The sequence below is a fragment of the Antechinus flavipes genome, chromosome 1 (genome assembly GCF_016432865.1).
Source record: "Antechinus flavipes isolate AdamAnt ecotype Samford, QLD, Australia chromosome 1, AdamAnt_v2, whole genome shotgun sequence".
Taxonomy (NCBI): Eukaryota; Metazoa; Chordata; class Mammalia; order Dasyuromorphia; family Dasyuridae; genus Antechinus; species Antechinus flavipes.
The window spans coordinates 719,310,139-719,336,389 of record NC_067398.1 but is presented as its reverse complement, the minus strand read 5'-3'; the positions used below and the strand labels follow the sequence as shown (position 1 = coordinate 719,336,389).

At 50.6% G+C, this 26,251-nt stretch overlaps 1 protein-coding gene across 3 annotated transcripts in view; it reads right to left on the bottom strand.

Annotated features, from left to right (window-relative positions):
- The window catches only part of ZDHHC8 (zinc finger DHHC-type palmitoyltransferase 8), an 82,144-nt gene that overhangs the window by 28,167 nt on the left and 27,726 nt on the right, over positions 1-26,251 (bottom strand). For all 3 annotated transcript variants that reach the window (XM_051973239.1, XM_051973240.1, XM_051973241.1), the window contains exons 2-3: positions 4,291-4,412; positions 3,179-3,336 (exon numbers count right to left, since the gene is read on the bottom strand). In XM_051973239.1, the coding sequence (XP_051829199.1) occupies positions 3,179-3,336; positions 4,291-4,412 (280 nt within the window). The remainder of the gene's footprint in view (positions 1-3,178; positions 3,337-4,290; positions 4,413-26,251) is intronic.

Genomic DNA, 26,251 nt, shown 5'->3' with positions numbered 1-26,251 from the left:
ACGTCACTCTCATAGGCCCCGACCCCCAGCTCTGACATGGGTCTTCTCGATCCCACGCTACTTCCGGGTGTGACGTCACTCTTAAAGGGCCTGCCCCCAACTCTGATATGGGTCTCCTCGATCCCATGCTACTTCCGGGTATGACGTCTCTCTCATAAGCCACGCCCCCGGCTCTGATATCGCTGCTTCCTCCCGGCTATGACGTCACTCTCATAGGCCCTGACCCCCAGCTCTGATATGGGTCTCCTCGATCCCATGCTACTTCCGGGTATGACGTCATTCTCATAGGCCACGCCCCCAACTCTGATATGAGTCTCCTACATCCCACGCTACTTCCGGGTATGACGTCACTCTCATAGCAAAAAAAAAAACCCCACCCCCATGATATTGGTGGCTCCTCCCGGCTATGACGTCACACTCATAGGCCCCGCCCCCAGCTCCTCACTCTCATAGCAGCCCCCGCCTCCAGCTGTGACATTGGTGGTTCCTCCCGGCTATGACGTCACTCTCATAGGCCCTGACCCCCAGCTCTGATATGGGTCTCCAGGTATGACGTCACTCTTAAAGGGCCTGCCCCCAACTCTGATATGGGTCTCCTCGATCCCATGCTACTTCCGGGTATGACGTCACTCTCTAGGCCACGCCCCCTAGCTCGGTTATCGGTGGCTCCTCCAGGCTGTGAAGTCATTCTCATAGGCCCCACCCCCAGCTCCTCCGGTCTATGAGGTCACTCTCATAGGCCACCAACTCCCCCAGCTCTGATATGGGTCTCCTCCATCCCACCGCTATTTCCGGGTATGACGTCACTCTCATAAGCCACGCCCCCGGCTCTGATATCGCTGCTTCCTCCCGGCTATGACGTCACTCTCATAGGCCCTGACCCCCAGCTCTGATATGAGTCTCCTTGATCCCATGCTACTTCCGGGTATGACGTCATTCTCATAGGCCACGCCCCCAGCTCTGATATGTGTCTCCTACATCCCACCCTACTTCCTGGTATGACATCACACTCATAGGCTGCCCCCCCAGCTCTGATTTGGGTCTCCTGGATCCTAGGCTACTTCCTGGTATGACGTCACTCTCATAGGCCACGCCCCCAGCTCTGATATGTGTCTCCTACATCCCACGCTACTTCCGGGTATGACGTCACACTCATAGGCTCCGCCCCCAGCTCCTCTGGGCTATGAGGTCACTCTCATAGGCTGCCCCCCCAGCTCTGATTTGGGTCTCCTGGATCCTAGGCTACTTCCGGGTATGACGTCACTCTCTAGGCCTCTAGCTCCCTCTAGCTGGGATATCGGGTGGCTCCTCCCGGCTGTGACGTCACTCTTATACCCCCCCACCTGTGATATCGGTGGCTCCTCCCGGCTATGACGTCACTCTCATAGGCCCCGACCCCCAGCTCTGATATGGGTCTTCTTGATCCCACGCTACTTCCGGGTATGACGTCACTCTTAAAGGGCCTGCCCCCAACTCTGATATGGGTCTCCTCGATCCCATGCTACTTCCGGGTATGACGTCATTCTCATAGACCACGCCCCCAGCTCTGATATGTGTCTCCTACATCCCACGCTACTTCCGGGTATGACGTCACACTCATAGGCCCCGCCCCCAGCTCCTCACTCTCATAGCAGCCCCCGCCTCCAGCTGTGATATTGGTGGCTCCTCCCGGCTATGATGTCACTCTCATAGGCCCTGACCCCCAGCTCTGATATGGGTCTCCAGGTATGACGTCACTCTTAAAGGGCCTGCCCCCAACTCTGATATGGGTCTCCTCGACCCCATGCTACTTCCGGGCATGACGTCACACTCTAGGCCACGCCCCCTAGCTCGGTTATCGGTGGCTCCTCCAGGCTGTGAAGTCATTCTCATAGGCCCCACCCCCAGCTCCTCCGGTCTATGAGGTCACTCTCATAGGCCACCAACTCCCCCAGCTCTGATATGGGTCTCCTCCATCCCACCGCTACTTCTGGGTATGACGTCACTCTCATAAGCCACGCCCCGACTCTGATATCGCTGCTTCCTCCCGGCTATGACGTCACTCTCATAGGCCCTGACCCCCAGCTCTGATTTGGGTCTCCTGGATCCTAGGCTACTTCCTGGTATGACGTCACTCTCATAGGCCACGCCCCCAGCTCTGATGTGTCTCCTACATCCCACGCTACTTCCTGGTATGACGTCACACTCATAGGCCCCGCCCCCAGCTCCAGCTCTGATATGGGTCTCCAGGTATGACGTCACTCTCATAGGCTGCCCCCCCCAGCTCTGATTTGGGTCTCCTGGATCCTAGGCTACTTCCGGGTATGACATCACTCTCTAGGCCTCTAGCTCCCTCTAGCTGGGATATCGGGTGGCTCCTCCCGGCTGTGACGTCACTCTTATACCCCCCCACCTGTGATATCGGTGGCTCCTCCCGGCTATGACATCATTCTCATAGGCCCCGACCTCCAGCTACCTCTGGGTATAGACTTCACTCTCTAGGCCATGCCCCCAGCTCTGATATGGATCTCCTCTATCCCACGCTACTTCCAGGTATGACGTCACTCTTAAAGGCCCTGCCCCCAACTCTGATATGGGTCTCCTCGATCCCATGCTACTTCCTGGTATGACGTCACTCTCTAGGCCACGCCCCTAGCTCGGATATCGGTGCTCCTCCCGGCTGTGACGTCACTCTCATAGGGCCGGACCCCTAGCTCTGATATGGATCTCCTCGATCCCACGCTACTTCCGGGTATGATGTCACCCTTAAAGGCCCCGTCCCCAGCTCTGATTTGGGTCTCCTTGATCCTAGGCTACTTCCGGGTATGACGTCATTCTCATAGGCCTCTCCCACCAACTCTGATAGGGGTCTCCTCGATCCCACCCTCTTTCCGGCTGTGATGTTACTCATAGCCCACCCTGCTCTGATATCAGTGGCTCCTCCAGGCTGTGACGTCACCTTCATAGTCCCTACCTCTGATGTCAGTCGCTCCTCCCAGCTGTGACTTCACTCTCATAGCTCATGCCCTGCTCAGCTCGGAAGTCAGTCTCTACTCTTCCCACCCTCCTTCGGCTCTAAGGCCCACAGCTCACGGGCAGCCCTAGGCCCTCCGGCTGTAGCCCGGATCTCCAGCCCTCTCTCTTCTCCCCTCCCCTCTTCCCCCCCCTCCCCCAACTCCCTGGGCTGTCCCATGGGTACCTCCACACAATTGTCGCAGACGCTGCAGTGAGAGCAGCGCGGGGGCCGGTAGAAGTGGCAGGTGCCGCACCATTTCATCCGTACTTGAATCCCCTTGATCTCCACGTTCTTATACAGCGGAGCTCGAAAGTCGTCCTCCTTGTCCTCGTCCTCATCCGCTGCTCACACCCCAAAAGGCAAAGCCCCGGAGGAGAGTTACTGACCCCAAGAAGGGTCCGCCCACCCTCTGGGCCTCGGCCCGGAGAACCCAGGACATCGCCCCAGAGGACACAGACCCCGGCCCCACAGAGCCCAGGCCTCGGGCCCAGAGGACACAGACCCTGGCCCCACAGAACCCAGGCCTCGGAACCAGAGGACACAGACCCCGGCCCCACAGAGCCCAGGCCATGGACCCAGAGGACACAGACCCCGGCCCCACAGAACCCAGGCCTCGGAACCAGAGGACACAGACCCCGGCCCCACAGAACCCAGGCCTCGGACCCAGAGGCGGGCGGCCAGATCCATGTCCAACCTTGCACCAGCCTGGGAGCCTGACCCAACCCAGAACTGTCCCGGCGCCCAAAGGGGTCATTGTCTAGAGGGACATTGCGGGGCATCGAGTCCAACTCCTCGTGGGTTGCACCAAGGCCAAAAGTGAGCCCGGAAGGGCGCGGAGGGACGTGCCCACCGCACACAAATAGCAGGCAGAGCCAGGATTTACCTCAGGCTAATTCCCTCATTTTACAGAAAAGGAAACTGAGGACCAGAGTAAAAAAGGGACTTGAATGAAGCCGGGCGGTGTCCCAGATGCCCCAGACTCCCCGGCCCTGCCTCCCTTTCCCTGTGGAGACCCAGGGCTCCCTCCCTGCTCTGCCTGCATCTTGGCCCTGAGCTCTCCTTCACAATAAACACTTTGGCTGGGCAGCAGGAGCGGTCATTGTGGAGGCAGAGCTCCCGCCCTGAAGATGGCGCCCACGGGCTCCCCCGCGGGGCGGAGTCTCAGTCATGCTCCCCGGGGTCAGCTTCGCTCCTCACCCCTGGCTCCCGTTTCCTCCGTGGGACCCAGGGGCGCCTGTAACCCAGCCTGCGGGACCCGGCTGTGCCTCCGAGCCCCTCCCCCGCGCTCCGCTTACCTCGAGGGAAGACACCGGGGTCCATGAAGGTAGCCATGCTGAAGTTGGCCAGCACAAAGAGGAAGACGATCCCATTGTAGACAGGGACGGCTGGGGAGATGGCTCTGGTCAACCACGGGCACCTGTGGAGGGACCAGAAACGCGGTCAGAGGGAGCTCCAAAGCCGGCCACTCGTCAGGGTTATACCAAGAGAGAAGCAGAAAAGGTGCCCCCCCCAGGGGCTTAGCGCAGAGGAAACAGAAAAGGGGGCCTAATACGGAGTGGGTAACAGGGGACCCACAAGGCCTCGGTCCGAAGGCTCGCTCCCCCAGGCGGTGCGGAGAGGGAGACTCATCCTCAAAGGCCCAGAGCTAGTGGGGTTCAAAGCCGAGTCTCTGGACCCCAGTCCTCACTGGGGGGGCTTTGTGTTGCTCCCCCAGACAAGAATCTGGCTGCCTTTCTTCATCCTGCTCATCTCAGCTCAGGCACCGGAGGCCTTCGGTCCCAGAGGACACGTGACCTCATCTGTCCCCCAGCGGATTCCCCTCAGCCCCACTCCAGCTGCCCGGACTGGTCAGCTACCCAAGACCCAAGCGCCGCCATTTTCCCGTTGCTGAGCCTCCCTCTCCCGACCCCCTCTGGGAAATATAAGCAGATCGCTGCATCAGGGCTTCGGAAAAGGAAGGATGTTTCCTCCATGGGCCGCCGCGGGACATTGCGCGGGACATTTCTCACCGCCCTGGGACTTCCCAGACACCCTTCCTCGTCACTGCTCCACAGCCCATATCACACCGCAGTGCCTCGGAGGCAGGCTTCTGGCTGGGGCACCCGGTATGGTGGCTGGTAACAACAATAATAATAACAGTAACAAAGCCTAACGGCGCGTAAGCACTGTGCTAAGCACTTTACAATTATTGTCTCATTTGATCCTCACAAGATCCCTGAGAGTAGGTGCTATTATTATCCCCATTTTACAGATGAGGAAACTGAGGCAGAGTAAGTGATCTGCCTAGGGTCAGACGGCTAGGAAAAATCTGAAACTGGTTTTGAACTCAGGTCTCAGTCCCAGGGCTCTCTACACTGTTTCTTCCAGCTGCCTGGTATATAGTAAGCACTTAATAAACGCTCTTCAATTATTTATAACTAGCTCTTGCCAAGCATTATCAAGTCTCCAGAGAGTTTGGAGGACATTCCCATTTAAACTCCATAACTCTCTTTGGAGGTGGAGGAGCCTCCCCCCGCCATGGGAGCTCCAGAGTGGAACCTTCTCCTTCCCTCGGAATGGGAGCGCAGTGAGAGGCAGGGCTGACTCACTTGTCCACTCCCAGCACTCAGCACTGGGTTTGGCACATAGCAAACACTTAAGAAGCACTGTTTTCTTCATTCCTTCGATTTGCAGGTGAGGAAACTGAGGCAGAGATGAAGCGGTCCACTTGCATAAATATACATGTATACATTTATAAATACTATGCATATACACTTATAAATACAAATGCATATACACTTATAAATACAAATATATATGTATATACTTATAAGTACAAATATAAATGCATACACTTATAAATACAAATGCATATATACTTATAAATACAAATGTATATTCATTTATAAATACAAATGCATATACACTTATAAATACAAATATAAATGTATACACTTATAAATACAAATATATGTATATACTTACAAATACAAATGTATATACACTTATAAATGCAAATATATATGCATATACTTATAAATACAAATGTATATACACTTATAAATACAAATGCATATATACTTATAAATACAAATGTATATTCATTTATAAATACAAATGCATATACACTTATAAATACAAATATAAATGTATACACTTATAAATACAAATATATGTATATACTTACAAATACAAATGTATATACACTTATAAATACAAATGTATATTTACTTATAAATACAAATATAAATGTATGCACTTATAAATACAAATGCATATACACTTATAAATACAAATATATGTATATACTTATAAATACAAATGTATATTCATTTATAAATACAAATGCATATATGCTTATAAATACAAATGCATATATACTTATAAATACAAATATATGTATATACTTATAAATACAAATGTATATACACTTATAAATACAAATATAAATGTATTCACTTATAAATACAAATATATATATGCTTATAAATACAAATGTATATACACTTATAAATACAAATGGATATACACTTATAAATACAAATGGATATACACTTATAAATACAAATATAAATGTATTAACTTATAAATACAAATATATATATATACACTTATAAATACAAATATAAATGTATTAACTTATAAATACAAATATATATATATACACTTATAAATACAAATATAAATGTATACACTTATAAATACAAATGGATATACACTTATAAATACAAATATATGTATATACTTACAAATACAAATGTATATACACTTATAAATACAAATATAAATGTATGCACTTATAAATACAAATGCATATACACTTATAAATACAAATATATATGTATATACTTATAAATACAAATGTATATTCATTTATAAATACAAATGCATATATGCTTATAAATACAAATGCATATACACTTATAAATACAAATATATGTATATACTTATAAATACAAATGTATATACACTTATAAATACAAATATAAATGTATTCACTTATAAATACAAATATATATATGCTTATAAATACAAATGTATATACACTTATAAATACAAATGGATATACACTTATAAATACAAATTGGATATACACTTATAAATACAAATATAAATGTATTAACTTATAAATACAAATATATATATATACACTTATAAATACAAATATAAATGTATTAACTTATAAATACAAATATATATATATACACTTATAAATACAAATATAAATGTATACACTTATAAATACAAATGGATATACACTTATAAATACAAATATATGTATATACTTACAAATACAAATGTATATACACTTATAAATACAAATATAAATGTATGCACTTATAAATACAAATGCATATACACTTATAAATACAAATATATATGTATATACTTATAAATACAAATGTATATTCATTTATAAATACAAATATATGTATATACTTATAAATACAAATGTATATACACTTATAAATACAAATATATATGTATATACTTATAAATACAAATGTATATTCATTTATAAATACAAATGCATATATGCTTATAAATACAAATGCATATACACTTATAAATACAAATATATGTATATACTTATAAATACAAATGTATATACACTTATAAATACAAATATAAATGTATACACTTATAAATACAAATGCATATACACTTATAAATACAAATATATATGTACATACTTATAAATACAAATGTATATTCACTTATAAATGCAAATGCATATACACTTATAAATACAAATATATATGTATATACTTATAAATATAAATGTACTTATAAATACTTATAAACACAAATGCATATACACTTATAAATACAAATATATGTATACACTTATAAATATAAATGTATACACTTATAAATACAAATGTATATACACTTACAAATACAAATATAAATGTATACACTTATAAATACAAATGTATGTACACTTACAAATACAAATATAAATGTATACACTTATAAATACAAATATATATACACTTATAAATACTAATATATGGGTTTGGCACACAGCAAACAGTTAAGAAGAGCTATTTTCTTTATTCATTCAATTTGCAAGTGAGGAGACTGAGGCAGACAGAGACGAAGCAGCTTGTCCAGGGTCACAGAGCTGCGCCAGACTCCAGCGGTTACGCTGGGCACTCTAGACATCCCTGGAGGACCTCCGGAGAGATCCCCCACCATTCCCAAGGTAATCTGTTTCATCTGGTGACGGCCCAAGCTCATTCTTGGGAAGTGTTCTCATACATAAAGCAAAGAATCTGCCTCTGGACCCTGTCTCTTGAGGTCTCCCTGGTCCTCAGTTTCTCTCTCTAGAAAATAAGGAGATTGGATTGAATGATCTCAGATCTCTGTCCCAGGTTCAAATCCTGTTTTTTCCAGTATTTGTGTGACCAGCTCCATATGCGGTGATCACAAGTCGGGGAGAGGAAAGAGAAATCAGGGCATCTTCCCCCAAATCCGAACGGTTCCAAAGCGACGGGCCGCCTTGGGAGGTCCGTGCTGGAGCCGAAGGCGGATGCCCGTCGCTCGGGGGGCTTGGCAGGAGATCCTGCTCCGCTGCAGGCTGCAGGAGACGATGAGAACGCCAGGACCGAGAGTGAGCAGGACTCTCAGCGCCATGCGGGCCAAGCAGAGGCCTAGGGAGGTCACTCAGGGAGGCCCAAATGAAGGACTCTGGGCCTTGGCTAACTAGGGGACTGGGGGCCAATCGCTTCATCTCAGGTCTTGTTTTTTTATTTGTAAAATGGATGTCTGCGTGACTCCCTATAAGACCCTCAGACTCTGGCCTTTTTTCTCAGGAAAACCAGGGCATCGCACCTGCTGGTCTCTGGGCCCTTCCAGCACAGTCTGCCAGGCTTTCGGCTGGGCCCGAGACGAGAAAGCCCAAGAATCGCCGGCCCCTTGGCCCAGAGAACGCAGGAAATGATAACGTCGTTCAATTAAGAGTGGGGCAGTCAGAGAGCCGGCGTTTCCTTCTGGGACGCAGGAACGGGGTCAGGCTGCCCCGGGAGGGAACGAGGAAGCGAGGGCAGAGTCCCGCCTTGCAGGCTGCCAGCTGCGCCAGCCACCATCCGGGAGAGCCCTGCCAGAAGCAGCCTCCAACTTTCTCGTGGAGCTCCAGCATTGCCCAGAGCCTCCCCTCCACCCTGCCCTTCCCCAGCCCGCCCAGGCCGTCACATGCCCATTACAAAGAACTGACGGGACCGGGGTGGGGGAGGAAAGCGGGCGAGAGCACCTTCCCAAAGGCCGAGCGGCAGCAGGATGCCAACCCTTCCCCCCCACTCAGGATCTGGAGATCGAGAGCTCGAGCCCGGAGGAAATGCAGAGGCCACGGGGTCCTACAAAAACTGAGACTGAGCCCCAGAGATGCTTTGCCCAAGCTCTGAACCACGGTCCCCTGACCCCAAACCGAGGGCTTTGTTCCTCAGACAAACTGCCTCTCCATCCCTGGGGAACTCAGCTGGATTCTGTTACCTCGTCCTTCCCAAGATCAAGCTTACCCGGCAAGACCGTGGCGCTTCTCTGCCCTCCTCCCCCAAAGGCAGCCCCTACCATGCCCACAGCACAGGGCGGAAGTGTCTTCTCTCAAGTCTTTAACATCCAGAAAGAGGTGTGACATTGGATGCCACGGGTAACAGGGAGCTATGGAAGCTCATGGAGCAGGGGAGTAACAGTCACTCCTGTGCTTTAGGATATGGTATCACCCCCGTGGGCCGCCTTTGTTACCATCCACCCTTCCCCATCCCCCATTTACTTGTACATCAGGCATGCACCAAGATACAGTGGAAGCTAGGCTCGGATGGTGTTGGAGGTCTCCTGAGTGAGCTTAGGTACGTCATTTTACTTTGAGGAAGTCATGATTTCCTCTGCAGCTCCACCTCTATGAAGTTCTAGCCTCTCCGCCCATCCCCACCCGCTTCCCATTTCCCACAATTCCAATCTTCCATCTGGGAGGAAGGTCTCCAGTAACAAATAATAAAAAGACCACCGGCTCAGTGTGTCACACGTCGGCTCGTTGGATGCTGTTATCCCCATTTTACAGTTAGGGAGACTGAGCAGGGAGCGGTGATGAAGTGACAGGGCCCCGTGGCTCCTGAACGGCCCCTTTCCCTGCAGAAGGGGTTCTCCGGAGTGAGGGCTTTCCAGCCACTCGATGTGCCCGTTCCACATGATGGGCAGACAGTGGCCGAGGAGGCCGGGAAACAAGTACGAGAAAGATGAGTCCTCCTTTTAAGTTGGTGGCCAAGAGGTGGGGGAGGAAGAGGGGGTGGGGAGCAAAGGAAAAGTCATTTTCCATCAGAAGGTACAGCAGAAGGCTCTACAGAAGGTAGAGCCCGGCCTACCTGACAAAGCTCCAAGAACAGGGATCGGCTCCCAAAGCGAATGTGTCTGGTCAGACAGAAAAGGGACAAGGAGGAGGGTGACAGGACCACAGAACTGGGGGCCAGAGGACTAGAAGAAGCTATTTCACGTGGGGACAGGAGGCTTACAAAAGTCACAAGAGCTAGAAGGGGCCATTGAATCTCCCCCACCCATTTTACAGATGAGGAAACCGAGGCACAGAGGGGTTAAGCGAGCGGGGCAGCACAGACAGTATGGGTCTGAAGCAAGATTTGTCTCCAGGCCCTACTTGCTGCACCAAGCTTCTTCCCTCAATAGTCGTGGACCGGAAGTTCACCACATGACGTAGCAGCCAACACGCCTATGAGGGGGACTCCGAGATGCACTCGGCCTCCTGACCCGTCCCACTGTCCTTTGCTCACATCGGCCCCTATCTGGAGGGTGCCATGGTTTACAAAGGTACTGATAGGCCGGAAGGACAACCAAGATGGCGGAGGGCTTTGGCTCACGGACCTGGGGTTGTTCAGTCTGGAAAGAGAAGACCGGGGGGATATAATAGCCCAAGTTCGACTCGGCAGGGGCGTGAGGGGAAGAATCTGAGAGGCAGATTTGGGTCCGAGGAAAAGCTCCTGATAATGAGGAACGCTGAAAGGAGGGGGCGGGCTGGGGCCCTCCCCGGAGCCCACAAGTGAAGGCTGGATGCCCACTGGCAAAGGACGCTTGGTGGAGAATGGCTGGACTGGAAGGTCCTAGACTTCTCTTCCTTTTCTGCCGTCCTGGGGATGAGTGATTCCCAGGATCTGAGCTGCAGCTAAGAAGCATTTTATACCGAGCGCCGGGAGTCCACTCTGGCTGCTGTGGGGGTGCAGCTGGGAGCCCCAAGGAAGGGGCAGCCAAAGTGACGGGACCCTAGAGCTGGCAGCCATTCCCCATTGCTACAAGGCCGGTGGTCACTGTGGGGAAAAGGCGTGCCCTCCCCTCATAGGGCATCCTGGGACATAGCCACGTTAGCCCATGGCTGGTTAAAGCGCTCATTGTGTTTTTCTAAGGCTCAGGAGCTAAAACAGACAAACAAACAAACAAACAAAAACCATCATCTTGACCCAGAGACTCAGTGGATGTCCTAGCTTCAAAAAAATCAATCCTCCTCTCTTGACAGATTGGGAAACTGAGGCCCAGAGCGGCGAAGGGTGACGCAAGTCAGAGGCAGAACTGCCAAGTCTCCCGATTCCCAGGAGCGGACTGTTTACCTTAGCTAAGTCAACAATCTCCCCAGAACTCGTGCGCCCGGCTTCCATCAACCAGACTGCCCGATCTCAGATTCACCTGACTCCATCAATCAATCAACAAGCATTTATTAAGTGCCCATTTTGGTGCCAGGTGCTCCGCTAGGTACATGACGCCCTGTACCCAGCTCAGCCGCCCATTCCACAATGCCAAGTTTGCGCCCGGCCAATCAGGAGGCTTTCCACCCACCTCCTCTCATAATGATTAACCAAATAAAGAGATCTTCCTCAGCCCAAGAGGGGACGGGAGCCAGAGCCCGGGGCCCAGGCCTGGAAACTTGCATGGAAGTCACGCTTCTGTGCCTCAGCTTCCCCGTCCCTAAGAGACGACGAGAGCAATTGTCCACCTCTCCTCGCAGGGAGGCTCATGATGAAGAGACGAGTGAGCTTTCTCCCACAGCAAAAACCCAGCTTTGGGTCTGGGCCAGATGGACAAGTTCCAAAGAACTGGGCCAGACCAAGGGGCCTCCGCCCGTGACTCAAAGGGGATCTTTCCCTCCCAGTCTCTTTGTCGGAGGTAGCTCGGACTGGTGGATAGAGAGGCAACCCGGAGGCCGCAAGAGCCGAGTCCGAACTCTACCGATGGCCGGTTCTGCTTCAGTGCCCCGGGAGCTCTCAGAAATGGTCTCCTTCCAGCACCAGTGACCCCCGTCACTGAGGGAGGTGGCGGCCCCTCCCCCAGCCCCCTACCACTGACCTCCCTGCCTTCCTTGAAGTCCCAACTAACATCCCACCTCCTCCAAGAAGTTTTCCCAACCCCTCCCAATGCCCGGGCCTTCCCTCTAGTTTCCCCCATTTATCCAATCTAGAACTTGCTTCACACCCAGTTACTTGCATGTGGTCGCCCTTATCCCTCATCCCGCACCCTCTGACGGCAGGAGCGGGTTCAGGCCCTTTTTGTATCTGTAGGACTTGCCACAGTACCTGGGACCTAGAAGACGCTTAATAAAGAGTTTATGGATCGCAAAACTGAGACAAGCGTGGGGAGATGGTAATAAACGGACGCAGAGGAAACCGAGTCGAGAAGGCAAACTACCCAAAGGGCTACAATAGCATAAAAGAAAAAAACAATTCAGAAAACGGAGCACTGTAATTTAAAAAAAAAAAAAAGCAACTTGGCTTTACTCGAGAAGGAAGGGAACGAGCATTTATTAAGCTCCGACTGTGTGCGAGGCACTGCGCTAAATACTTTACAGTACTAGATTTGATTCTCACAACACTGGTTAGTGCTACTGTCATCACATTTTACAGTTGAGGAAACTGAGGCAGATAAAGATTAGGCCGCTTGGCCAAGGTCACACAGTTAAGAGTCTGAGGCTTGGCTCCCGGCTACCTCTAATCTCTTATCAAGAGATAAGAAAAACTGCTTCCTTCCCCTCTAGGCGGTGGAATAATGTGGAATAATGAATGCGTGTTTCCGTATTCAGTTAATATCTTGGTCACTTTTTGCTAAACTGCTTTTTTTTCCTATTTCTTTTGTATTTTTTTGCTCCCTGGGAAGGCTGGCTGAAAGAAGGAGGACTACGCTGGGAAATGAAGTTGCTTTAAAAACAAAAAGTCAAAATTTGAAATCCTTGGTGAGCTGGCTGAGGAGGGAGGACTGAGAAGTTCAAGATTCGGGGACAACGGGGTGGCATAGTGGGTAGCGCACCAGCCCTGAAGTCAGGAGGATGTGAGCTCAAATCTAGCCTGCCTCCTAAATGGGTGACTCTGGGCAAGTCACTTAACCCCAATTGCCTCAGCAAAAAAAAAAAAAAAAAGTTCAAGATTCCCAGACTTGGTGAGAAGAGCTCTTAGGATGCTAAGTCTGGAGCTGAAAGAAGCTCTGACCCTAGATCTAATCCCCTATTTCCCCAATAAGCAAACTGAGGCCCAGGGAGGGGCTTGCTATGGGATCGCACCGGATTTTTACCCAGGACTGTAGGTCTAGCCCCTGGCCACTAGACCACACTGCCTCGGGCTTTTCCCGGGCCTCATTTCCCAGCCAGCTGGCGTTCCTCTCTAGACGGCACCGAGATCCCTCCATCCCTGGGCTAGCCGCGTTCGGGCTTTCTCAGTCGCTCCTCCGGCCTCCCCTTGGCTCGGAACAGCCCCCCTTCCCCTCCGTCCCCTCCTGCCTGGCTGGCTGGTAAAGGGCAGAGAGTGGGAGGCAGCCGCGTTGCCCCCAGGCCGCCGCCCCTTCCGTGCCCTTTGCAGTGAGGCGGGAGAGGCTGCGGCCCCCACAAAGGCCCCTGTGTCCCGGCGGGCCGAGGGAGGCCGGGAGACCGTGACCTTTACCAAATGCCGAGCCCCCGGGACTCCAGCCTGGCCAACAAGGCCGGGACCTGGAGTCGGGCCTGAGAGTGGGGGGAGGGCGGCTGCCCCCCCCTCCCCGCCCCCCGGCCCAAGCAGCCCTGCCAGCGCCAAACTTGTGACAGGGTCACACGTCAATAATAACGCTTTGTGAGGGCAGAGGCCGGGCAGAAGCCATCCCAACCACTCAGTCAGTCTGGTCCTGCACTTCAAGCCTGACCACCGCTGTGAGGATGTAAATTCTCAGGGGCAGCTAGGTGGCGCCAGAACGGATAGAGCCCCAGGCCGGGAGTCAAAATCTGAGTTCAAATCCAGCCTCAGACACTTACTAGCTGGGGGACTCTCTGGACAAGGTCCTTCCTGCTCTATGCCTCAGTTTCCCTACCTGTAAAATGAGCCGGAGAAGTAAATGGCCAACCGCCGCAGTATCTCTGCCAAGAAAACTCCCAGTGGGCTCATGAGAGTCAGACAAAACCGGACAGTGATGCGAAATCGGGAGGAAAAGGCTCTAGCCACTGCGCCCCCTGGCTGCCAGGAGGTGCTAGAAGCACCTAGCCAGCCGGCAGAATCAAAGGAGACACTTCCGAGATCTGGTTCAACCAGCCACTTTCGGCATGAGGGTAAGGGTGCCCCACGGCGCGCAGGGAGTCGGCAGCAGAAGCAGCATTTGGACCCGGGGCCTCTACCTCTCGACACAGGGCTCTTCCTGCCACATCGGGCCCTCCAGTCAAGGCTGAAGAGACAATGGCCCCGTCGGGGTCTTCACCCTCGGGACTGTGGGTCCCTTCCGTGTCCCCTCCCAGACAAAAGCCACGATAAGGCAGGAGACGCAGACATCGCGATGGAGGGGAGGCTTCCCGGAGGAGGCGCCTTGGGGTATGGCTGGTGGGAGAGCCCAGGCAAAGGCAGACCCTGCCCCAGGGAGAACTTCGGCCTCTCACTGTCCATTTCCCCCTTTCTCACTCTGCTCTGCTCGGGGTTCTGGCCTTTGCTGCCTCAGGGGCAGCCTGACCTCCTCGAGTCAAGAAGTCCCAAGTTCCAATCCCCCAGGAGCAGCATGAGAGCGGAGGAGGAGGGCCCGGATGGCGATTCAGGGCCAGGGTTGTCCCCAAGTCCAAGGGAAGCTGGCGAGGGGAAACGATTCCAGTGTTTCCCCAGAACGTGACTTGAACTCCTTCCTGGCCCAAGGGAAACGGGCCCAGTCGGGCTCTGGTGTCGACGTCTGGGCAGGCTCTCGGCCGTCTGTGCCCTACTTGGCAAGCCCAGCCCCTCCGCCGGGGTCACCTCCTTCCCAAGGCGACCTATGACACTGCCTCCCTCTAGTGTGGGTGTTTCCCCCACATCCCCATGCACTGGCTTTATGCCTTTCCCGCTTTTACCTATTCATGGACCCCCATCTATGAGCTCTATGACTGGAGACAGCATAGTATGGCGGAAAGAGCCCCACAGGGCCTTTCTTTGTGTGCCTAAGGCTTAGCCCGGTGCCTCTCACACTGTGAGTGCTTAATAAATGCCAGTTAACTAACAGAACCTAGTTATTTACATAGGGTATTCTGGATTGTGTTTTTGCCTTTCTATTCCCAGCATACAGTAAATGCTTAATAAATGCTTGTTGACTAACAGAACCAAGTTATTTACATGTCGCGTCCTTAAAAAGCTTGACTATGTTTTTTGCCTTTCTATTCCCAGCATACAGTAAATGCTTAATAAATGCTTGTTGACTAACAGAACCAAGTTATTTACATGTCGCGTCCTTAAAAAGCTTGACTATGTTTTTTGCCTTTCTATTCCCAGCATACAGTAAGTGCTTAATAAATGCTTGTTAACTAACAATGTTACATGTCATTAACAGAACCTAGTTATTCACATGTTGTGTCTTTGAGGATCTGGACTGTGTTTTTGCCTTTCTATCCTCAGTATACAGTAAATGCTTAATAAATGCTTGTTAACTAACAGACAATGTTACATGTCACTAACAGAATCTAATTATTTACATGTTGAGCCCTTAAGGACCTGGACAGTATTTTTGTCTTTTTCTCTTCCCAACATATAGTAAGTGGTTAATAAATGCTTGTTAACTAACAGACAATGTTACATGTCACTAACAGAACCTAATTATTTACATGCTGTGTCCTTGAGAACCTGGGCTGTAGTTTTGCCTTTCTATCTCCAGTATACAGCAAATGCTTAATAAATGCTTGTTAACTAACAGACAATGTTACATGTCACTAACAGAACCTAATTATTTACATGCTGTGTCCTTGAGGACCTGGGCTGTAGTTTTGCCTTTCTATCTCCAGTATACAGCAAATGCTTAATAAATGCTTGTTAACTAACAGACAATGTTACATGTCACTAACAGAACCTAGTTATTAACATGTTGTACCCTTGAGGACTTAGACTGTGTTTTTGCTTTTTTTTATCCCCAGCATACAGTAAGTGCTTAATAAATGCTTGTTAACTAACAATGTTAAAGTCACTAACAGAACCTAATTATTCACATGTTGAGCCCTTAAGGACCTGGACAGTAGTTTTGCCTCTTTGTCTTCCCAACATATAGTAAGTGCTTAATAAATGCCTGTTAACTAACAATGTTACAACTAACAGAACCTAGTTATTTACATGTTGCGTCCTTGAGGACGTGAATTGTGTTTTTGCCTCTCTAGCCCCAGCATACAGTAAGCATTTACTAAATGCTTGTTATCCAAACCCAGTGGACCTGGCCTGCTTTTGCCTTTCTATCCCCAGCACGAACAGTAAGCACTTAACACATGTTGGATGGTGACTGAGTGACAGAGCCTCCCTCCCTTAGGGAACTTTGGCAATGGGAGAGGCCGGCTTGGAGGGGCCGGGCGGGTGCCCACCACGATGTGAAGTGGCGGCCCTCAGCGATGGCCGCGCGAGTTTTGCTGCTGACTCTTGGCCGTTCGTTGGGGCAGAAGAAGGATCCTCTTGGAGCCCGGCCCCCGGCTGGGTTGCCTGGCGGGGAGGAGGCCGGCCTCCGTGGCTGGGAAGAGCCTTTACCACACTGACTGTACACCTGTGCTCATCTCTGGAAGACCCAGGGGCAGAACAGGCAGGACGGCCTCCTCCCTGGAAGTTCCCCAGGCCGGGGGAACCATGGACCCTGTCTACACCTCCCTTCCCTTCCCCAACCATCCCCTTCTTGGGCTACACTCCCTCTTTGCAGCCACGTCCGCCACCAAGGCCTGGCTACCCGGCCGGAGGGGCCATGACGCTCACCTGGAGGGAGCCAGCCCGCCTCGGGGCAGGGCAGCCTCTCCTGAAACAATGGCTTTGATCCAAACAAAGACTGGTGACCGGGCCCGTCACAAAGCTCGGAGTGCCTCAGTTTCCTCCTCTGAAAACAGGAGGTCGCGCCTCCCTCCACAGTTGCTGTGCAGCTTAAATGAAGGCCGGCAGAGCAAAAGCGGGAGGGATCCTCCTCCTCCCGGGCTGGACCGGCCATTGTTGCAATGAGGGAATTCCAGGTGTGGAAACTCCCTCCACTGGGGCAGGGCAGAGGCTCGGCTGGACCTCGGAGTCTCCGAGAAGTACTAATTTGCCGATGAGGGAAGTGAGGCCCAGAAGCCCAAGGTCGCAGCGAGTCGGTGGCGGAGCCCGGACCCCCAGCCGAGCCTTCCCGGCCTCTGAAAGGGAAAGGCCGGCCCCGAGGAGAATCCCGGCCCAGCCAGTCTGGCCCGGAGAGGGAAGCCGCTATTAATAGGAAGGTTCCATCACTGGGGGGTTATTTTTAGCGGGAAGTGAGAGGCTATTTTAAGGGTGCCGACGGCGGGCACCGCGGGCTGCTGGTTCGGGCTTCTCAGCACCAGCTCTGAGCCTCCCCTTCTTGCTCATGGAGCAGGAGCGGGCCCCGGGGGAGGGGGGGGCGGGCAGGCTCCGGAGGAGCTAACAATAGCCTTGGACAGGTACCTCGAGAGCTCGCCCCCGCAGAGCTGCAGGGCCTGGGAGCCCAGCCGCCCACAAGGACAGGAGGGAGCCTTGGCTGTGGCCCAGGAGGCGGCGGGAGCCCGGCAAGCCTGGACCTGAACTCCAGATGGGGATGCTGCTGTCCGGAGGGGAGAGCCAGCCAATGGCAGCCCATCCAGCCCTGGGAGGCGGGGAGGAGCCGCTTATTCCTCGAATCCCACACCCGGCAACCCAAGGCTGCAGCTACAAGAGGCCTGAGAATGGGATGTCAGGGAATAAAGGGGGCTTAGAACAGGGGATGTCAGGGCTGGGAGGGGGCTTAGAACAGGGGGTGTCAGGGCTGGGAGGGGACTTAAAACAGGGGATGTCAGGGCTGGGAGGGGGCTTAGAACAGGGGATGTCAAAGCTGAGAGTGGGCTTAGAACAGGGGATGTCATGGCTGGGAAAGGGTGTTTATGGAGATTTCTGGATTTGGAGTAAAAAATATCTATATTCATACTGTAACATATCCAACATATCTAGGACTGCTTGCCATCTAGGGGAGGGGATGGAGGGAGGGAGGGGAAAAATCAGAACAGAAACGAGTTCAAGGGATAATGTTGTAAAAAAAATCACCCTGACATGGATTCTGTCAACATAAAGTTATTATTAAATAAAATAAAATAAAATATTTTTTAAAAAATCTATATTCAGGTCCTAACTCTGACTTTCACTACCTGCGGAACCTTGGGAAGAACACTGTATCTCTCTGAGCCTCTGTTTCCCCAGCAGTAAAAAAGGAGGCAATCGGCCTCTGAGAGCTCTCCTAGCTCTAGCCACAGTCTCCTGTTTCCTTTAAAGCCTGCGTTGGGCTCCTGCTGCCGCCCACTAAGCATCTGGATAATTGGGGAGTCCCTCCTCCCTCAGGGCCTTGACTTCTTCCTCCACCCAATGGACCACGGCACCAGAAGCCATCCAGGCCCCGCAGGCAGGCCCGTCCCGTGGTCCTTGCCTTCCAGAACTCCCAGACTTGTTGGAGGGAACATCCTGCGCATCCCCAAGGACAGGAGAGACTGCCCATCACCACCAGGTTCCCCAATAGTGGGCTTAGACGCAGGACTTATAGACATCGGGGATGTACAACATGGGAGCCCCCCTCCCCGGCCTGGCCTGCGGCGTCCTGCCCCTTGTACAGCCACAGGGGCTCAGGGAAGCCTCGGACTAAGCTATGGGAGGGCAGACGTCCTGTCCAGGGTGTGAGAGCCTCAGCGAGCACCAGGAGCTGTCCTGGAAATAAAGCCAGACTTTGAAAGCCAGGGTTCCAATTCATTCATTCGCTCATTCATTCATTAATTCATTCATCAATGACCTCGGGAGCCAATTACCTTGCTAGGCCCTGAGAACAGAGATAAAAAAACAAGACAATCCCTGCCTTGGAGGAGCCTCCATTCTCCTGGATGAAAACAAACGATAGACCGATAGACGGATCAACATAAAAATGATCAGTGGATAATTTAGGGGGAGGGGGGCTAGGAAAAGTTTCATGTCAAAGGTTCATTAGGCAAGCAATTATTAGGCCACTGCTGTATATCGGACACTGTGCTAAGCCCTGGAGATACACAGAACAGCAAAAGACCGACCCGACTCTCATGATCAAAGCGGGACCCAAAGCGTCGTAAACCACAAGGTCCGTACGGGACACACGAGCCTCAATGGGGAATAATCCCCGAGGGAAGGTCCCAGCAGCTAGGACTGGGAGAAGTCTTCCGCCGAGGGTGAGATCGGAACTGAATGGAACTGAGGCAGGAAGTGTCACCGCTGGAGCAGGAGACTTGGAGTTAAGAAAATCTGGGTTTGAATCCCGCCTCATATACTTTAATTGTGTGAACCCAGACAAAGAACCTCATTCATATGAGCTTCAGGTTCCTTCTCCCTAAATTGAAGGGGACGGTGATTTCTAAGGTTCCCGACAGCTCTGGGGTCACAGCTGTACACTTTAGTGACCTATTCAGGAATAGTATTTTCCTAGAGAATAAGCCCCAAGGATGACAGGATTCGTGTCGAATTCCCTGTCTTCCCTAATAAAATAGCAGAAGCATTTATTAAATACCTACTGAGAGCAGAGTTCTGTTGCCATTAGGGTATTTAATAAATGCTTCTACTATTTTAAGGGTGTGGTCTGAACTCCCACCAATATGGCATTAAGCACTTATTGAATTCAGGGCACTTGTCTTAGAGATGGGAAAATATTGAATTCAGGGCAGAGTTTACACTCTGGTAACCCAGAAAAGAAAAGCCTTCTCAAAAAAGGAAATAAAAAAGGAAAAAGAAAACGAAAGGCCCTCTCCAACAGACCAGGCCCGTTGTCCCGGAGTCTTTGTTCAAAGACCTCCAGCCACAGGAAACTCACTACCTCTCCCTGGGCGGCCTGTTCCCCTTTTGAACGGTTCCCATTGTTAGGAAGGCTTTCTGCCTATCCGGTCTCACTCAGCCTCTAGGCCCCTCCCCCCACTCCTCCTCCTGATTCTGGCCCCTGAAGCCAAGCGGAACAAAGCCGATGGCAGCCCTTTAAATGGCCAAGAGAGCTCCCGTGTCTCTTCTCCAGGCGAGCCCCTCTCCAGGTCCCACAATGGCTCCGTTCACGGGGAAGGAGCCCCCCCCCCAACCCCCCCCCCCCCCCCGTTCCGACTGGTCTCCTCCGGACACTCTCCCCTGGCACGGGGACAATGCAGTCCAGGCCCGTCCATGGGAAGAGCAGTCAGCCTCCCAGCGAGCTCCCCTAGGTGCCGTGCCTTGCACACGCCGAGATGCTGTAACAACACCAGCTGCGGCTGTCTCTAGGCAGGCAGAATCTCAGGGCTGGGGAGGTAGGTCCCTGCCTCTGGGCCCGCCCTCCAGATCAGGGTCTCCCCGTCACATCCTCTTCCTATCTCTCTTAGCGGACCCGCAGATCTAATGGGCTTGGGGCTGCTGGGTCTCTCACTGTGGGTTCTTACAGAGGTTCCAAGCCACCAAGGCCTCAGGAATGTTTTCCCATCACTTGGTGCTGAGCCACGGATCTGCCTGCTCCCCCTCTCATGGTCAGATTGGGGGCTGACCCCCCCTAAGAGTCCAGCCTCTCCCTTCTAGGTGAGAACCATCATCTGGTTCCAAAGGATGTCAAAGTGACAGAGGAATCCTACCCCGTCCGCCCCCACATCCCTCCCTGGCAAGCTGGCTTTATGACTTGGCAGAACAGGCAGCCACCTACATGAGATGATGCGTGGTATATCCAGGAAAGGCACCCTGCTCAGCTATCACACCTAAGGCTTTCTGGGGACTGCCAATTCTCTCCCAACTTCTCCCTCTGGGCTGAAACGCCGGAGGAGCTCACATGCACTGGGTACATGTTCATAGGAAGGAGAGAGAGCACAGTCAGCCATGATCCACATTGTAGCCTGGGCCTCCTCATTATTATCATCCAAGCAACATCCCATCCATGATCTCACTTAATTTCCACAACAGTCCCAACGAGAGACACAAAACAGAGATTGTCCTCCCTGTTTTACAGAAGGGACTTTCCCAGGATCCCATTCCTACTAAACTGCAGAACCAGGTCACCAGTGTTCTGTCGAGAACAGCATGTAACCAGTCGCCCAGGAAGTCCCAGAGAAAGGCAGACAAGTTAGAGCTAAGTTTGACCTGGTTAGGTGTTAGGGAAAGGAAATAAAGATACCAGATCCTATATCTCTAGATGCCAAGGTTTGCAAAGTCTATTTCTCACACCTTTCTGAGTCAGGATTGAAAAACACCTTGACAGGCTAGATTGTTAGACTCAATCTGGAAAATGGAGCCTGAGAAGAATAAATATAAAGATCTGTACTTCAATCCATCAATCAATAAACATTTATTAAGCACTTACTGTGTGCCAGGCAATGTATTAAGGATAGAAGAGGCCAAAATACAGTCCCTGACCTCAAGGAGCTTACAATTTAACAGGAAAAACGTCATGCAAATATGTACAAAGCAAACTTTAGACAGGGCAGCTAGTGGCACAGTACATAGAGGGCTGAGCCTGGAGTAGGGAAAACCTGAATTCAAATTCAGTTTCAGACACTTTCTAGCTATGTGACCCTGGGCAAGTCACTTAATTCTGTTTGTCTCAGTTTCACCATCTGTTAAATGAGCTGGAGAAGGACATGGCAAAACACTCCAGTGTCTTAAACTTATGGACAGGATAAATAGGAAACAATAAAATGTAAAGATGATATAATAAATAAAAATAAATACAATACAACAATAACATAAATATAATGATAATGTGATATATAATATGATAAAATATTAGAACAAAAAATAAAAATAAATAAACAGGGAAGGCACTAGAATTAAAACAGGTTGGAGAAAGCTTCTTCGAGAACAGGGGCGGAGAACATTTTTTTCTGTCAAGGGCCATTTGGATATTTATAATATCATTTGTGAGCCATACAAAATTATCAACTTATAAAACTGAAGCAGTGGGAGGCTGCTGTACCTAGCTTTCAGCTCATCATCCCCTGCGGTTGCCTTAGCAAATGATTTCGAGAGTCTTATACAACCAGCAGGCTGGACGTTCCCCGCTGCTACCGTAGAAGATGAGATCTTTATAGGAAGCTGGAAGGTCAGTAGTTAGAAAGGAACAGGAAGAGCATTTCAGACATTGGGAATGTTCAGAGAGAGTGCCTGGAACCAAGAGATGGGGATCTTGTTCCTGGAACAACCAGAAGACTATTGTCTCTGGATCAAAGGGTACTTGATGGGGAGGAAGAAGGCTGGAAAGGTAGGAGGGAGATAGATTTTGAAAGGCTTTGAATGACAAACAAGAGAATTATGCATTTGAGGCAGGAGGTGATAAGAAATGACTGGAGTTTGCTGAGTAGGGGACAGACATGATCAGACTTGAGTTTTAGTGGATAAATGGAGGATGGCCAGGAGTAGGGAGAGACTGGAGGCAGAGCATCTCCTCCCTCCACCCCCACCAATTATTCTAAGTGTGAGGTAAAGAGGGCCTGCACCCTCATGGGGGCAGTGGCAGAAGAGAGAAGTGGGGGGTTGTTTGAGAAATGCTGCCCAGGTGGAATTGACAAGAGATGCTGCAGGGTGGAAATGAGGAGAGATTCTGCATAGGTGAAATTGATGAGAGATGCTGCACAGGTGAAACTGATGAGATGCAGCAGAGCTGAAATCTACAAGAGATTCTGGAGGGGTGAAATCTACAAGAGATTCTGCATAGGTGAAATTGATGAGAGATGCTGCACAGGCAAACTGATGAGAGATGTGGCAGAGGTGAAATCTACAAGAGATCCTGCAGAGGTGAAATCTATGAGATATGTTCCACAGGTGACACTGACAAACCTTGACACACCAGCTCGGACATGAAGTGTGAGAGAGGAGTCCAGAATGACTCCTAACAGGGACTGAAAGGAAAGTGGAACCCTCAGGGAAGGGAGGAGCGGGGAGGGATTAGGGAGAAAGAATGATTTTTCTTCTAGACATATTGAGTAAAAGATGTTTACTGCACACTTGGGTTCAATCAGTCTTATGTACAAAATGGGTGAGTGCAAGTACACGAGGTGTGGTTATGTAACAAGTTGTCTGGAAAAAAATCAGTGTCTTAGAAAGCTATGTGGTCACCAGAAATCAGGACTGTGGCAAGAAGGTTAGCAGTTACCACAAATTGGGGGAGGAATAAGGAGGTGATTCTGCTGTCCTCCACCCTGGGGATATTTGAAGTCTTAGGAGCCCCACTTGAGGACACCATCCAGAGGAAGATACCCAGGATGGGGAGGGGGCTTCAGAACTTCTTAAAGGATCTGAGGCTGAATCCTGGAGAAGAGCCTTTGAAGGCCCACACTGATTGTCTTAGTACAGAAGGCTGTTGTCATCTGCAAGAGGGAGCAGACTTTCTCTGCTGGACTCTAGAAAGCCCCTGGGGAGTGGAGTGGAAAATGCTCCCCAGGGGGCAGATTTTCCCTTGGTTGGCAAAGGGCTCCCCAAGACAGGAGCAAAGAACTTGGAGTTGAGAGGATTTAGGAATAGTCTAGTCCACCTGCTCTCATTTAACAGACACGGGACTACAACCTGTTGAATCTGGAAGAGGCATCGCCCAACACAACCCCCTTGTTTTAGGGATGAGGAAACCGAGGTCCAGAAAGGGAAAGGATTCTTGCCCAAAGTCAGACGAAGCACTGGGGATGACTTGCGTCTTCTGATTTTGCGTCCGGTGTTCTTTCAAGCATCCCACCGTGCCTGGAAGGTGGAGCACTGGGAGCCAGGCCGGGTGAGGCGGCTGATGTAGGCGTGTTGCCCAGCGGCCCCAGAAGTCCTGCCAGGCCATTGCTCCCTTCACCCCCCCCCCCCCCCCCCCCAGAATGTAATCTCATTCCAGTGACATCACCGCTGGGGAAGGACTGACGCCTGGATCCATCTCGAAAGAGAGAGGTCAAGCTTTTTATCACAAGATCCTGGCTCTAAAGGTCCAGGGAAACTCATTTTATGGAGGAGAAAACTGAGGCCCGAGAAACTGCCCACAGTCATAGAGGCAGCAAGGGGAAAAGCAGGATTTGAACTCAGGCCCATCCACTTGTGAGCAGTGCTCTTACCACTGCGCCCCACTGCCTACCTGCCGCTCTGTAGCCCTTTATTCCCCCTTCATTATTCTTGGCAGGCCTTCTGGTCACTGAGCCAGAATGGCTCCCTGCCAGCACACATCAGCAGCACTCCAGATGTTTGTGCAGCCAAAGGAATGTGGGATGGTCCCCAAGGAGAGCCCAGCACTACCCCCAAGGCGGGGCGGGGAGCTGGCAGAGCTCGGGCTCACAGCCCTGCAGACTCTGCTCTTGCTCTCCTGGCCCACCTCTGCCTCAGGCTGGGGAATGTTCTGAGAGGTCTGGAGCAGGGATGGGAGTGGGCAGACACACACTCCTCGGGATCCCCGCCTTCTGGACAATGGTGGGACACCACATCCTGGAGGAATGGAGCTGGGGACACATAATGTGGAACTGGGAGAGATCTTAGAACATCCAACATAAGATGGGAGAACAGGAAACTTAGAACATCCGACATGAGATGTCCGAGCCAGGAGGGACCTTAGAACATAAGGGAAAAGGACAGAGCCAGGAGGGAACCTGAGAACAGAGAATGTCAGAGAAAGAAAGAACTTTGGAACATAAGTCACAGAACGACAGAACCAGGAGAACATTAGAATAGAGGACAAATTGGCAGAGCTCAGAGGAACCTTGGAGCATCAGACATAAGATACCAGAACTGGGGCCCTGAGGAAGTGAACCCTAAACCTCACCCCCATGGGCCAGCATCAGAGGAGCTCCCATCATGAACAGCAGGGAACTGAGAGATGATAGAACAATTTCAGCTGCCCCAAGAGCCACACAGACTCCCAGGACTTAGACAGGTAAATGTCCTACGTGAATCACAACAGCCGTGGCAACAAGACCATGGACGGATGGGCAGGAACATAGCAGTTTCTCTCCTGCTCTGAGGCCACCGGGGGCACTGAGATTGTGAGACCTCGTTCAGCTGAAGAATGGTTTCTGTGGGAAGGAGACACTGTAAGGAAGGCGAGGGAGACTTCGCTAGTGGCCCCAGCCGGGAAGCCATCACTGCTCTGGATGGCTTCCTGGGCCCCTCTGGATGCGCTGCTGCTTGTGGGGGTTTCCCTGGTTTGCTTTAAGTATCTGACTGGCTGGCAGTAACATACGGAGATCAGGACCAGGGGCCCTCACTTGGCAGAACCGATGGCCTTAAAGGCACGCTGACCTGCCTAAAGTCATAGAGTGGCAGAGTTGGGATCTGTTGCTCATGAGGCAACTGGGTCCCATCGTGTTCTCAGCATAAAAGTCATACTTACAAAGAGCTTTGCACGCCTTAAAGTGGTCTCTAAGTGTTCACTATTATCATTATCATCCTTAGTAAGTTACTGAGATCTATCAAATCGGAAGTAACTTAGCTAAACAACACACTGCTGGGGAAAGCCATCCGTGTAACTGCAGGCAGCTCCAGCTGTGTCCCGGGGGCAGAGGTGACCTCCCAGTCCCACTCTCCGAGCCCTCTCCCGTTCCCTCCAGCACGCCTCGGTCAGAGGTCCGGGCCCCGGGCCGTGTCTGGACAGCAGATGTGCTTCGTGACTCCCCAAGGAATGGACTGTGGGTTGGAGTCATATAAATAATCCCTCAAGCATTTCATTTCCAAGACACTTTCCCATCCATTTTCTCATTTGGTCTTTACAACAGCCCTGAGAGAGAGGCAGGGCACGCATTAAGACCATTTTATTTTATTAAATTTAATTAATGCCTTTTATTTTCTACATCACACTCGTTTCCGGATCCGCTCCCTCTTCTGGACCCCACCTCCAAACGGAGCCTTCTCTGGTTACAAAGAGCAAGTTTAGCAT